The 12,259-nt window shown below is 29.9% G+C and overlaps 3 protein-coding genes across 3 annotated transcripts in view; 2 read left to right on the forward strand and 1 right to left on the reverse strand.

Moving 5' to 3' along the window:
- The first annotated feature begins 1,146 nt into the window (after positions 1 to 1,146).
- mRpS18B (mitochondrial ribosomal protein S18B) lies at positions 1,147 to 2,651 on the forward strand. Its single transcript, XM_018544753.1, has 5 exons — positions 1,147 to 1,260; positions 1,724 to 1,856; positions 1,954 to 2,051; positions 2,129 to 2,259; positions 2,512 to 2,651. Exons 1-5 carry the CDS (start codon positions 1,198 to 1,200, stop codon positions 2,645 to 2,647), a joined length of 561 nt encoding a protein of 186 aa, XP_018400255.1. The 5' UTR covers positions 1,147 to 1,197; the 3' UTR covers positions 2,648 to 2,651.
- A 7-nt stretch (positions 2,652 to 2,658) lies between these two features.
- Positions 2,659 to 4,242, forward strand: Pyroxd1 (pyridine nucleotide-disulfide oxidoreductase domain 1). Its single transcript, XM_018544752.1, has one exon. The coding sequence runs from the start codon at positions 2,698 to 2,700 to the stop codon at positions 4,150 to 4,152; it is 1,455 nt and encodes a 484-aa protein (XP_018400254.1). The 5' UTR covers positions 2,659 to 2,697; the 3' UTR covers positions 4,153 to 4,242.
- Positions 4,243 to 8,268: 4,026 nt separating this feature from the next.
- neb (kinesin family member nebbish) overlaps positions 8,269 to 12,259 on the reverse strand; it is a 19,317-nt gene continuing 15,326 nt past the window's right edge. The window contains exons 8-12 of the mRNA XM_018544741.1: positions 11,559 to 11,840; positions 10,296 to 10,368; positions 10,053 to 10,219; positions 9,256 to 9,718; positions 8,269 to 9,100 (exon numbers count right to left, since the gene is read on the reverse strand). Coding sequence (XP_018400243.1) covers positions 8,279 to 9,100; positions 9,256 to 9,718; positions 10,053 to 10,219; positions 10,296 to 10,368; positions 11,559 to 11,840 — 1,807 coding nt within the window. The 3' untranslated portion in view covers positions 8,269 to 8,278. The remainder of the gene's footprint in view (positions 9,101 to 9,255; positions 9,719 to 10,052; positions 10,220 to 10,295; positions 10,369 to 11,558; positions 11,841 to 12,259) is intronic.

The raw sequence follows: 12,259 nt of genomic DNA on the forward strand, positions 1-12,259 counted from the left end.
AATATTATTTATTGCAATAAATATTAGGAAAATTAACGAAGAATGGCTTCGGATAAGGTACGAATGTTTGTAAATTAGATCATTTTATACTTTACACTTTACTTTTTCAAATTTGTGGTAAAGTATAAAATGATCTAATTTACAAACATGTATCCGTACCTTATCCGAAGCCATTTTTCGTTTATTTTCCTAATATTTATTGCAATAAAATAATATTTTTATAATGAAACGACGGACATATTGTACGCTTTCTCGATTTTGCCACTTGCTGCTTGCTGTTCGTTCGGTTCAACTTCAACGAACTGCGGTAAAATGTATTTGCGCCGGAAGTACGTCATCTAGCTTACATAAAATTCTTAACCAATAGTAACGAATTGCTGCTGCAGCGTGCTGCGCATGAAAAAGTACCTTAAGGCCGTAAGCAAATCGGCCAATCACAGGTTAGCGTATTAAAATGTAAGATCGTAATCTTGATTGTGATTGGTCGATTTGCTTAAGACCTTACGATTGCTACTAAAATTTTTGTACGTGTGATGGCCCTAAACCAGGTTTGAATGCACGCATATGCGAATTGCATGCATTTGACTCACTCACTCTCTCTCTCTCTCTCTCTCTCTCTCTGACCCAATGACTGCGTTCAGTAGACTCAACAGTTTTGCAACCGTTTATGATTCGTCTCACTGATTGGATCATGGATTGGATTATACTTTAAATCTAAAGGAATAGTCCTATCTCAGCGAAGAATCATAAAACAGTTGTAAACTGTAGAGTCTGCTGAGCTCAACCATTGGGCGCATTCAGCAGAAAAGAGCGCTACGAGAGCGCTCGCTGTTATTGGTATATTCTTCCAGATTTAAAATTCTGATTGGATGATCTAGAAGAATACACCAATAACAGCGAGCGCTCTCGTAGCGCTCTTTTCTGCTGAATGAGCCTATTGTAGAATCAACATATAAAGCGGGGAGCACAGACTTTTGCATAACGCATAAAGCATGTGCATAAGGAATTTCATTGGCCCATTTTCTTATGCATGAGTCAATGGACCAATCAAATTCTTTATGTATATGGTTTATGCGTTATGCAAAAGTCTGTGCTCCCCGCTTAACACTGCATAACACGTGCACGTCACACTACGGAGTACTTACACGTAATTGTTCACTAATTATATACTTTATTATCATAGTTATTGCCTCGAGTATGTCGATTCTAAACACACTACATCGAGCAGGAGCATTGATACGGACAAGTTTAACTCATAAAGTGAGTTTTTTTCCAACAATTTGTATAATTATTATATTCTTCAAGGATATTTGATTTTGACCGAACTCTGATTAACTTAGTCGGCGATTAACTTATCGAGTAATATCTACATTATTTTGTCAACATAAAGTAATTTCCTATTGTTTAACAAAATAATTAAATCTGGTATAATGATTGAATTATATAATTAAGAAGTTTGTTTAAAGCAACTTCATTATATAGTTGAAATATCACCGATTAACTAAATCAGTAGTTAATTCGATCGGCAGAATAGCTCACTGCAAGATCTTTAATTACACAATTCGCTATCCCTAATTTAATTATTTCTTTATGTATCAAATAAAATTTAATTATTCTGTCTATATTGATAAATTAGTACAGATATTTGCTCGATGAATTAATCACCACTTAAGTTATTCAAAGTTCGATCAAAGTCGCCTTTATAGATATAAATTCCTTGCAGCTTGATCCAACGAGAACCATCACATTTTCACTTACACGTTCTGAGGAAGCAAATGCAACTGAAGAAACTCCCAAAGTTGCATCTAGACCAGTTATATCAGTAGAGACTAGTATCAAGTATATGAATAGCGATGGTAATAAATTGTTCATAAGCTTTAATACAATCTAATTTATAAGATTTATTTTACAATCATTTTTTATCATGTAATTGGAAATTATTCCAAAATCTAGCTTACAAACAGACTTATGGAAATGATCCAGTATGGAAAATATATAGAAGAAATCATAAAGGACAATTTCCACCTAGGAAAACTCGAAAAACTTGTATAGTATGTATAGAGATTTTTCTATCTCATATTAAAATAGGATAATATAATGCTTTTAATAATGTCATGTAATTAATTAGAGAGGTGGTCACATTTCGACAGGAAGCCCATGTCCCATATGTAGGGACGAATATCTCGTAATTGATCATAAAAACGTCAAGCTGCTTGAACAATTTATCAACGAACATAACGGAAGCGTCTTGAGTTACTCGTAAGCATTTAAGATCAAAGCATAAACCTTTACATAACGCATAATGTATAAAGCATAAGAAAATCAGTTTTTTATTTCATAGTAAGAAAGGAAATGGACTTGATTCGTTCATTTTTTTTTATACATTATATGTTATGTATTATAGAAGGCTTTGTGTTCCTCTCATTCTTATCAACATTTCTCTTTACAGTTCTGTTATATTAGTACTTACATTTCTTCATACAAATCTTATGAATTTAAATATTTTTACAGGAAAACAAATATTTGCCAAAAGAGACATAAACAACTCCTAGTTGCATTAGCCAGGGCCAAGGATTACGGGACTATTACATTCGATCTTCCCATAAGGCAATATGATTATTCAGAGTGGAAATCATCAAACAATTAATCTTTAATTATTTATATCGTCATATTACGACATCTGTATTTCCTTTAAATATGAATGAATCTAAGGAAAATATGGAAAAGATAGAGTCTACATTTGTCATAATAGGCGGCGGTATAGCTGGAGTATCTTGCGCTGAAGGATTGAACTTCCTCGCTCCGGAAGAAAGCATAATTTTAATTACCGCTAGTCCCCTGGTAAAAGCTGTGACAAATATAGTCCCATTAGGCAGAACATTAATGCATTTCGACGTAGAAGAAAAGAGCGCAACAGTCTTGAGCGAAAAATATAAAACGTTACGAGTTATTCATGATACTGCAGTTAAAATTGACACGATCAAAAAGCTGATAGAAATCAGCAGTGGAAAAGTCATAAATTTCAAGATATTGTGTCTTTGTACTGGCGCTAAACCTAAATTAATAGCCGAAAACAATAATTTCGTCATAGGTATCCGTGATACAGAATCCGTATTACAATTTTCTCACAAACTTAGAGATGCGAGGAGAGTCATAATTGTTGGCAATGGAGGAATTGCTACCGAAATAGTGCATGAAGTTAAAGGCGTCGAGATGATCTGGGTAATCAAAGACAAACACATTTCTGCAACCTTTGTCGATCCTGGAGCTGCAGAATTCTTTTTAGACAAGATTTCTTCTAAATCTGATATGTCAGAAAATCTTAATAAAGATTTGCTAACTAAAAGAATGAGATATGTTGTGTCGGATAGTTCCATTCCAGTTAAAAATGGAGCTGCTCTTGGGCCAGATTGGCACAATAGCTTTGATATAAGTGGTACACATTTTACGCCTACAAATGTCCAAGTTGAGTACGAGTGTGAGATATCAAAATTACTCACTTTCGATGAACAAAAACAGTTCGATTCCACGGAAGAGTGGCCAATTTATGCGCAACTAACAAACGGTAAAATTATTGGGTGCGATCTTATTATCTCAGCAACAGGTGTTATTTCAAATTCCAACATATGCGGGTTAGAAGATCTTGAAAGAGGGGAAGATTCAGGATTGTTAGTAGATTGGAAGCTGGAAACTTCAAAAAATAATATATACGCTGCCGGAGACGTGTGTACTGCTGGTTGGCCGAAAGCGAAACATTGGTTTCAAATGAGACTGTGGACGCAGGCTCATCAGATGGGCCGTTATGCTGCAAAATCAATGGTATCGAATTTACGAAACGAAGAATTCTTGCAAGACTTCTGCTTCGAACTTTTCACTCATGTAACCAAATTTTTCTCCTACAAAGTTGTTTTACTCGGCTTATATAACGGACAAACATTGGGAAAAAATTACGAGATACTTTTGCGAATCACAAAGAATCAGGAGTATGTTAAAATTATCTTACAGGATGGTAAAATGCAGGGTGCAGTGCTCATTGGGGAAACGGATTTGGAAGAGATGTGTGAAAATTTGATACTTAATCAGTTAGATTTAAGTATGTATGGTGAAGATTTGTTAAATCCTGATATTGATATTGAAGATTATTTTGATTGATATACCATTAACCGAATTGTGATCCATCTGCTCGCCAGAAATACAACATATATATAATTTCTATTATGATTGACTTATAAATATTTATTGTTACATAATGGCACATAAAATATGATTTTATAAAATATTCGCAGTTCGTTTTAAATATAGTCTTATAAGCACAGAATTTTAATATTTATTTCTGTGAAAAATTAACTATACATTTTAAATATATTGAACCAAATTTCTTAAAATTAAATATAAGTATTAAAACTTTCTTTTTTTCATCAGCAAACATTACAGTATTAAAATATATTATTATAACTCTTAGTTTATATATATAGTATACAATTAGTAATGTAATATTCTAAAGTTACAAACACTATTTTCTTACAAGTCACTCAAAGTAAAATTGTAATTTACAAGTTACTAATTCTACTTTCACCTAACAAATTTTAAAAATAACAGCTTGTGAACATATTTTCCTCATGTCTTGGTAATTTAGTAATTTTAACTAAACTTTTTATATTAGTTCAGTTATATAAAATAAGATCTTATTTGATACAGGCTAAATTAAAAAATTATATAAAGAACAATAATCAAATAAAAAATAAAAATTCATAGATGCTTGTCCAAATAAAATGTAACTTATAAAATATATTAAAATATATAACAATAAATACAAAAAAAGAAAGCCAATAAAAGCCAAACGCTGAATGTGTTGATGCGAAATTATTTATTCTATAACAATACAATTAAAGTATTTAATACGATAAGTGAACGTTTCGACCCACGGATAGGGTCCTCCTCAGTAATACATTAAAAAGTACAAAAATTAAACTTATACATCGGGTCTAAGTACTGAAACGAATATGTAAGCATACTCCTTAGTCTTCTTAACAATAAGAATATTATATACATCATGTAATCAAAGAATAGTGGCAATATATTTCCAATATGATACAATCGATCCATTTTTTCAATTTTGACGCCTTTTTTGAGATTTGCAAGATGTGGTAGCATCAAATCTTGCAATTCGTTGTGACTACTTGCAAAATCCAAAAAAGAGAATGTTAATTGTATTAGCTGAGGAGGACTCAAAACAGAGTCGAAACGTACTAATTGTATTGATGAATAATAAAGGATTTTGAGGGATCCATTTTTAATTGATTGCTTACCAACAACAACGTAGCACTCTCACTCGCCCCCTTTCATAAAATTTCTTGGTTTTAAAAATCAAACTTATACATCGATATCGTCTAAGCAATATTTACAATTAGTAATACGCGTAGAGGTCTCATAAGTTATGCAAATCTTGTGAAAGATGTTCTGTATCAAATGATGTGTACGTTTTATCTCAAAATCATAATTATGCATGTTGTTCATAAAGCTTCCAAATTTAATAGATCTGATGTGTATAAATGATATCTGAGATGCGTTGTGTACGCCGGTCATAGGTCGAAAACGTTCACTTATCCTATTAAATATTTTAATATTATATTGTTATAGAATAAATAATTTCGCATCAACATTCAGCGTTTGGCTTTTATTGGCTTCCTTTTTTGTATTTATTGTTATATATTTTAATATATTTTATAAGTTATATTTTATTCGAAGCATCTATGAATTTTTATTTTTTATTTATTATTCTTTATACAATTTTTTAGTTGGATCTATATCAACAATTTCATAGGTGGTTAGTGTCTGATAGAATCTCCTCCATCTTTGATATGTAAGTCTTTATTTAGAACAACAGTGACATTCCCTTTGTCGGCATTAGTAATGAGAATGTTTGGATGGTCGTTAATAAATTTCTTTGATAAGTATAACCATTCTAAAATATTCTTGTCAATAAAGTTTAGAGAAGGAAAATTGTTATGGAGCCTATTAAGGATGGGAAAGGAATTAGTTCTAACATAATTAATAATATTATTTGGACGACCATTTATATTATTCTCTAAATATTTAATAAATTCAATAATAGTTTTTTCCTTATTGTAACTATTAATAGGAAGACCAAATTTTTCACCTAGCTGTAATAAAAACTGTACCTTAAGGGGAACGTCAATGTCACTCAAGTTCAAAAACCATTTATTCTGTGGTGTGTCATGAAGTGATTCTGTAAAATGGATTAATATGAATTTTTACTGTGTCAGAATTATTAAGTAAACAAACAGAAGTCGTAATTTGATTTTTGTTAGATGTGTCATTAGAAATATTTGAAACTGAGCTAAAATAGGTAATAGGCTTAATTCTCGACTTCAATAATAAAGACCTTTTTTTGTTAAGCCAATCAATTTTTTAAAAAATTCTACGCATTTGTTCAACAAAATAAGAATTATTGATATTATCCAAATATTTAAAAAATTCACACTGTACCTGAGATGGCAGTAATCCACAAATTGTATTTGACACATTAAAAATGTTAATTCTAGTTTTATGAAGGTGGCAATAAGCATCTCTTAACTCTAATCGCATAATAGTCTTCACATAATTAAATTTTTTTTTAAGTCTATTAAAAGAATTGTACAATGAGAGATTATTATGATTTGTCAAATGTTGTAAATGTGGAGGAACAAGTTGAAACTTAAAACAAGAATTGATGAATTTTATGAGGACTCTGATATTGACACTCAATCTAATTAAATTACATAATCTTTTTAAAATGTCACAAGTATGAATGCCAAAAAAATGTCTAATGTAAGAAAAGGTAAAATTAAAGTTATGCATTGTATGAATACTAAAAACTGCATAATATTCTCGCCCGCGTAAATTAAAATATAAATTTGTAATAAGGCTCAATAAATTTAAAACAACTAAGAAACAGGGCTACGAGTCACAAATTAGTTAAAATATGAACTAATGGTAAATAAAAACTGTAATTTATTTAAAATATAAAGTTTAATAAAAATTAAAAACGTACGTTTCGACCTTTGTTAGGTTATTATCAATGTTAAATAAGTCGCATGTTGTTAAAAAAGTAAAAAATTATAAGAATACAAAAAACGCAAAAATTATATAGGAAAATATAAAAAATATATAAAAAATGGATGTGCACTCTCTCGCGCATAATTGAAATTTTATTCATTTCGGCAAAATCCGCAAGAAAACCAAAAAACGATGTAATTCGTCTGATTATAAATGTAATTTGTAAAATGGCAATTATTTTTGTCGAAAAATACATCAGTAATGTAATAAAAGTAAGTCAAATAATAAAATAATAATGTAAAGAGAATCAAAATGTAATATAGTATTAATATATAGTAAAGTCAAATAATAAAATTAAAAATAATGTAAAGAGAGTCAAATATGGAGTGTATTATATGTTTATTTTTACATTATATTAATTTTATTTTATTACCTTAAGATCTGACTCTTTACATTATTTTTAATTTTATTATTTGACTTTACTATATATTAATACTATATTACATTTTGATTCTCTTTACATTATTATTTTATTATTTGATTTACTTTTATTACATTACCGATGTATTTTTCAACAGAATTAATTGCCATTTTACAAATTACATTTATAATCAGACGAATTACATCGTTTTTTGGTTTTCTTGAGGATTTTGCCGAAATGAATAAAACTTCAATTATGCGAGAGAGAGTGCACACACATCCATTTTTTAATATATTTTTTATATTCTTCTATGTAATTTTTGTGTTTTTTGTATTCTTATAATTTCATAATTTCTTACTTTTTTAACAACATGCGACTTATTTAACATTGATAATGACCTAACAAAGGTCGAAACGTACGTTTTTAATTTTTATTAAACTTTATATTTTAAATAAATGACAGTTTTTATTTACCATTAGTTCATATTTTAATTAATTTATGGCTCGTAGCTTTCTTGTTTTAAAATAAATAATTTTGCATCAACACACACATCCAGCGTTTGGCTCTTATTGGTTCTTTTTTTGTATTTATTGATATAATTCACATAAGCCTGAATGATACTCATTTGTTTAAAATACATAAATTAATAAAATATTGCATAAAATTAAATTTGTAATATGTGTTATTAATATTACATATATATACATATGTATATGTTTCTTATATTTTTGAAATGATAATACTGGAAGCCTGTTAAAAAATAATAAGTATTTCATGCAGTTGTTTATTTTATCAAGTTCATTGTTCGGTTTTATCAAAAAATCTTACGGTCTTTTGAACATTTTCAGCTTTCGTATCTAACGCATTATTCCGCATACTAGATCTTTTCGGTGACATATTTTTTAAGCAATTTTCAGCAACTTCTATTGCTAATTTAGTTAAGTCACTATTAATACTGTCTATCGAAATAGCATCTTTTTCTTTATGTTCGTTTATATCTTTATTTGAAAAGATATTCTTTATGTCGTTCGACATGTCAATAACAGTATTATTGGCACTGTTTATCGAATCTGCACTCACATCCTCGCACTCACTTGAATCTTTACTTTGAAAGATATTTTTTAAAGACTCAACAATATCTTGCATCTTAGCCAATGATTCAACGATCGATTTAGTGTCGTGGTTTTGATAACGATGGCATAACTTTTTCAACGTTTTAGCGGCGATTTCGATTTGAGTGAGACATGCATTTACATTCTCCTGTTGATCATGTATTAAGGATGTATCGTTCATCGTCGCTTCCAGTATCGACGCGTCCATCGAGAACTGATGGATACTTTCATTCAATTGTCTTTTCACAGGGGTCATATTTATCGAGATCTTACTATTATTTAAAGAATCTTCAAATACTTCCGTACGCCTACTTTCGTCACACTCCCAGTTTAATTTACTACTCTGCAGGTCCTTTATCGAATCTTCTATATCGTTGTTTTTTAGCCGATGAACCCAATCCAAAAAATCCGTCGCTTGCCACAACATTTCCATCGAATTAGTTCTATCACGAACGCGAATCACTGACTGCAAATTCTTTTCCACTACTGTTTGTTGTTGTTCAAATTCCTAGAATTCAGAGAAAAATTTAGAGCAAAAATACAACAATAAAAATTATGTATAAAATATGTACATTTTTTAATCACTTTTTGCATAAAAAATGATGAGCTCTATGATAATTTTAAACAATTCGTACATATAATTGTTATAAAATAAATTCTCACATAAAGATATCCGGCTTCTTGACATCGCTGCGTCGCTTCCTTGACGAGTATTTGCATTTCATGTAGACTGATTCCACCGGCAGTTATAGTTTCCCCATTAAGTTTCGTCTTTAGCACATTCTCAATATCGGCAGTTTTTTCATTCAAAATACCCTCAAGTTCTTGCAGAAAATTCGATTTGTATGGTGATAGTTTCGCGTGATTTTGTTTCAATCGTATCTTTTTCATTTTATTATTGACTTCTACTTCCTTAACAAGTAACTCCTTTTCTAATTCTAGCTCCTTTTTTCTACGATTAATTTGTTCGAGTGCCTGATTTTTTTCTTTCAGAGTGGAACCAAGAACTTCAATCTCCCGCTCGTACGTTGATTTTTGCGAACCGAGTTGCTGTTCCACTTCGCGCTTGGCATTTTCGAGTTCCTTTATTGCTTTCTGTTTAGATTCTTCCAATTCTGCTCTTAATCTATTTAAAGAAAATTACTGTATTTAAAAACTTATAAATTTGTAATAATTTCTGATATTTATAAAAAAAATTACAAGTACGCGATTATATTACATATATAAGTACTTATGCTAACGATTACCGGTAATAGACATAAAACTATTTGCGTCACTAATGAGATAAATAGCAAGTACAAAAACGTGAAATATTTTGAATAGATTCTCCTCAACGGTAAATAAATTTTCTACCGTTATCACTAACGATAAATTTTGTGTACAAATAATTGCATTTCAGTTTTAAAAAATTAGATCTTAAAATTTTATATTAGAAATTTTCTAATTATTTTAATACATACTTTTCTTCCTGTACTCGGAGAATTTCTTGATGCGCAAATTCAAAATCTATCGCTTGTGTTGTGGAACGCTTGCAGGATTCATCAAATGGATTTAGGACTCTAAAATAGTGATTACCACCAACGACTAAGCGATCATTATGTTTGAGCAGAATTTTCCCAGTTACCATCTAAAGAGAAACAGAAATATTTTTATTTAATATATCTATCTTTTTCTATTAACAATTAATTCGTTATTATCATTACCTGTCCGTTAACATAAGTGTCCGCGCCCTTCTCGGGTGTCAAGATTAATTCTTTTTCGTTATTTTCAATAGAACTAGAGGGAAGAAAAAAACAGGTGTAATAAATAAATATCGTATACGATATTTTAATTAATAATATATAAACGAGAGATTGAAAAATTGCTTAATATAACAGGATTCAAATATTAGTAGAAAATTAAAATAAGCACTGCAATAAATAATTAGTTTTTGCCAAGTAGCACATACATAAATGCATCTATTTTGCAAACAAATTACAATTCGTCGTATATTTATTAGCAACAACAAATAAAATTTAAGTATTGCGTCGTAAGTTCTCAACTCTTGTTCGAATTCCAATTTATTCAGTGAATGAAGATGACCTCATGAATGAAGATGAAGACCTGTATAATGCGACATAATATTGATACAAACATAAATATGTATGATAAAATTAAATTATAAAAAATATAAATATATATAAAATTAACAAGGTTCATAGAAATATGAGAAACATCAAGAATCCGTTTCACGATCTGCCAGAGCCCATCTAATTGATAAAATAATTTATAAAGATCAATAATTATTATGTGCTTTGTTGGGTAACAATAGCAACATGCATTAGAATTAAAAGTGATTGGGCTTGTCACAAGAGATAAATAATGCAAAGCATGCTGATAAATAGAAATACATGATAGCTTCGAAAAGTTCCTGGAATTGGCTGTTATAATTTACAGAAATTGTAAAGAAAATTCTTATCCAATTGTAAGCTCCAATAAAATAATAAAAGAATGTTCAAGTATTCTCTGTACGTGATACAGAGTTGAAATTGAAAATATATATATTTGAAAAATATAGAAATATTAAATTTTGTAATTTACTGCAAAAATTAATAAAGATATCAATCATGTTACAGGTGTAAAGAAATAAAATGATGAAAAATCTCAGCTTTGACTGACCTTCCTGTGAAAGGACAGCACTTGCAGACATCGTGTAATTGTTCAAAAATATTAGTTTGTAGGAGCCTAAATTAATTATAACGTCTTGTATTTCTCAGAAATCCAAGGAATTTTTGAAGCTAGCATAAGACAGAAAATATAATATACTTATAGCACATCCAAAATATGTTAGACAGTAAAGAAAATTCACAGCATCGACATTAACAGAACATTTCTCCTTTTCTCCCACACCGATCCATTCTTTCTCCTTCTCCCTCTTTTCTACTTTGTCTAAACATAAAACACACACACACAATTCGTTGACTAACCAGTGCAATTCCCTAACAAGAGGTCCGTCCAATAGAATATCCAGTTGTTTGAAAGTGGATTCGAGTTTATGCGTCGGAACATTCTTTCCGATGCGAATCAAACCTGGAGGCATGACATACAAAAGTGTACCGGATAACATAGGATCTGCTGTGAGATTCACGAGACACGGATGCTTATCTCTCTCTTGGAAATCAATCTCGATGGCGATTCCGCAACGGCGCAAATATTTGAGCTCTGAGCTTTTCTTCTCTTCAGCCCTTTCTAATTTTTCGCGCGAACTCCTGTAATTATATGTGGCTAACGAATAAGTCTTACCGATTCAACGTACATACGTCGCAAAAAATCGCTAGTCACATTTACGAAATTCTCAATAACACCGTATTTGCACTCGCAACTAGCTTCATTTACGAGTGCACATTAATCCTAAAACTTGAATAAATTTTATTACAAGAATAATATTAAATTATAATTTTCAGTCCTTGATAATAAGAATAATGTAATAACTGCTAAGAATATGTTTTATATCAAATTAAAAAATCATATTTTACAATTATAATATTTTCAAATAAATAATTTAGAATTTTACAAAATCGCAGCTAACTTTGGAATTGTTCTTTCCAAATATAAATGCAAAAATTAATAATTTTAAATTAAAGATGTAATATAAATGAATTTAAATATATATATATATATATATATA

Source organism: Cyphomyrmex costatus, unplaced genomic scaffold (genome assembly GCF_001594065.2).
Source record: "Cyphomyrmex costatus isolate MS0001 unplaced genomic scaffold, Ccosl1.0 scaffold467, whole genome shotgun sequence".
Lineage (NCBI taxonomy): Eukaryota > Metazoa > Arthropoda > Insecta > Hymenoptera > Formicidae > Cyphomyrmex > Cyphomyrmex costatus.

Bases quoted from the DNA above. Each gene is read 5' to 3' on its own strand.
- mRpS18B (XM_018544753.1), top strand. From the start codon at position 1,198: ATGTCGATTCTAAACACACTACATCGAGCAGGAGCATTGATACGGACA. The intron at 1,857-1,953 runs GTAATAAATTGT...TCCAAAATCTAG, and splicing joins CAAGTATATGAATAGCGATG to CTTACAAACAGACTTATGGA. The intron at 2,260-2,511 runs GTAAGCATTTAA...ATATTTTTACAG, and splicing joins GGAAGCGTCTTGAGTTACTC to GAAAACAAATATTTGCCAAA.
- Pyroxd1 (XM_018544752.1), top strand. From the start codon at position 2,698: ATGAATGAATCTAAGGAAAATATGGAAAAGATAGAGTCTACATTTGTC.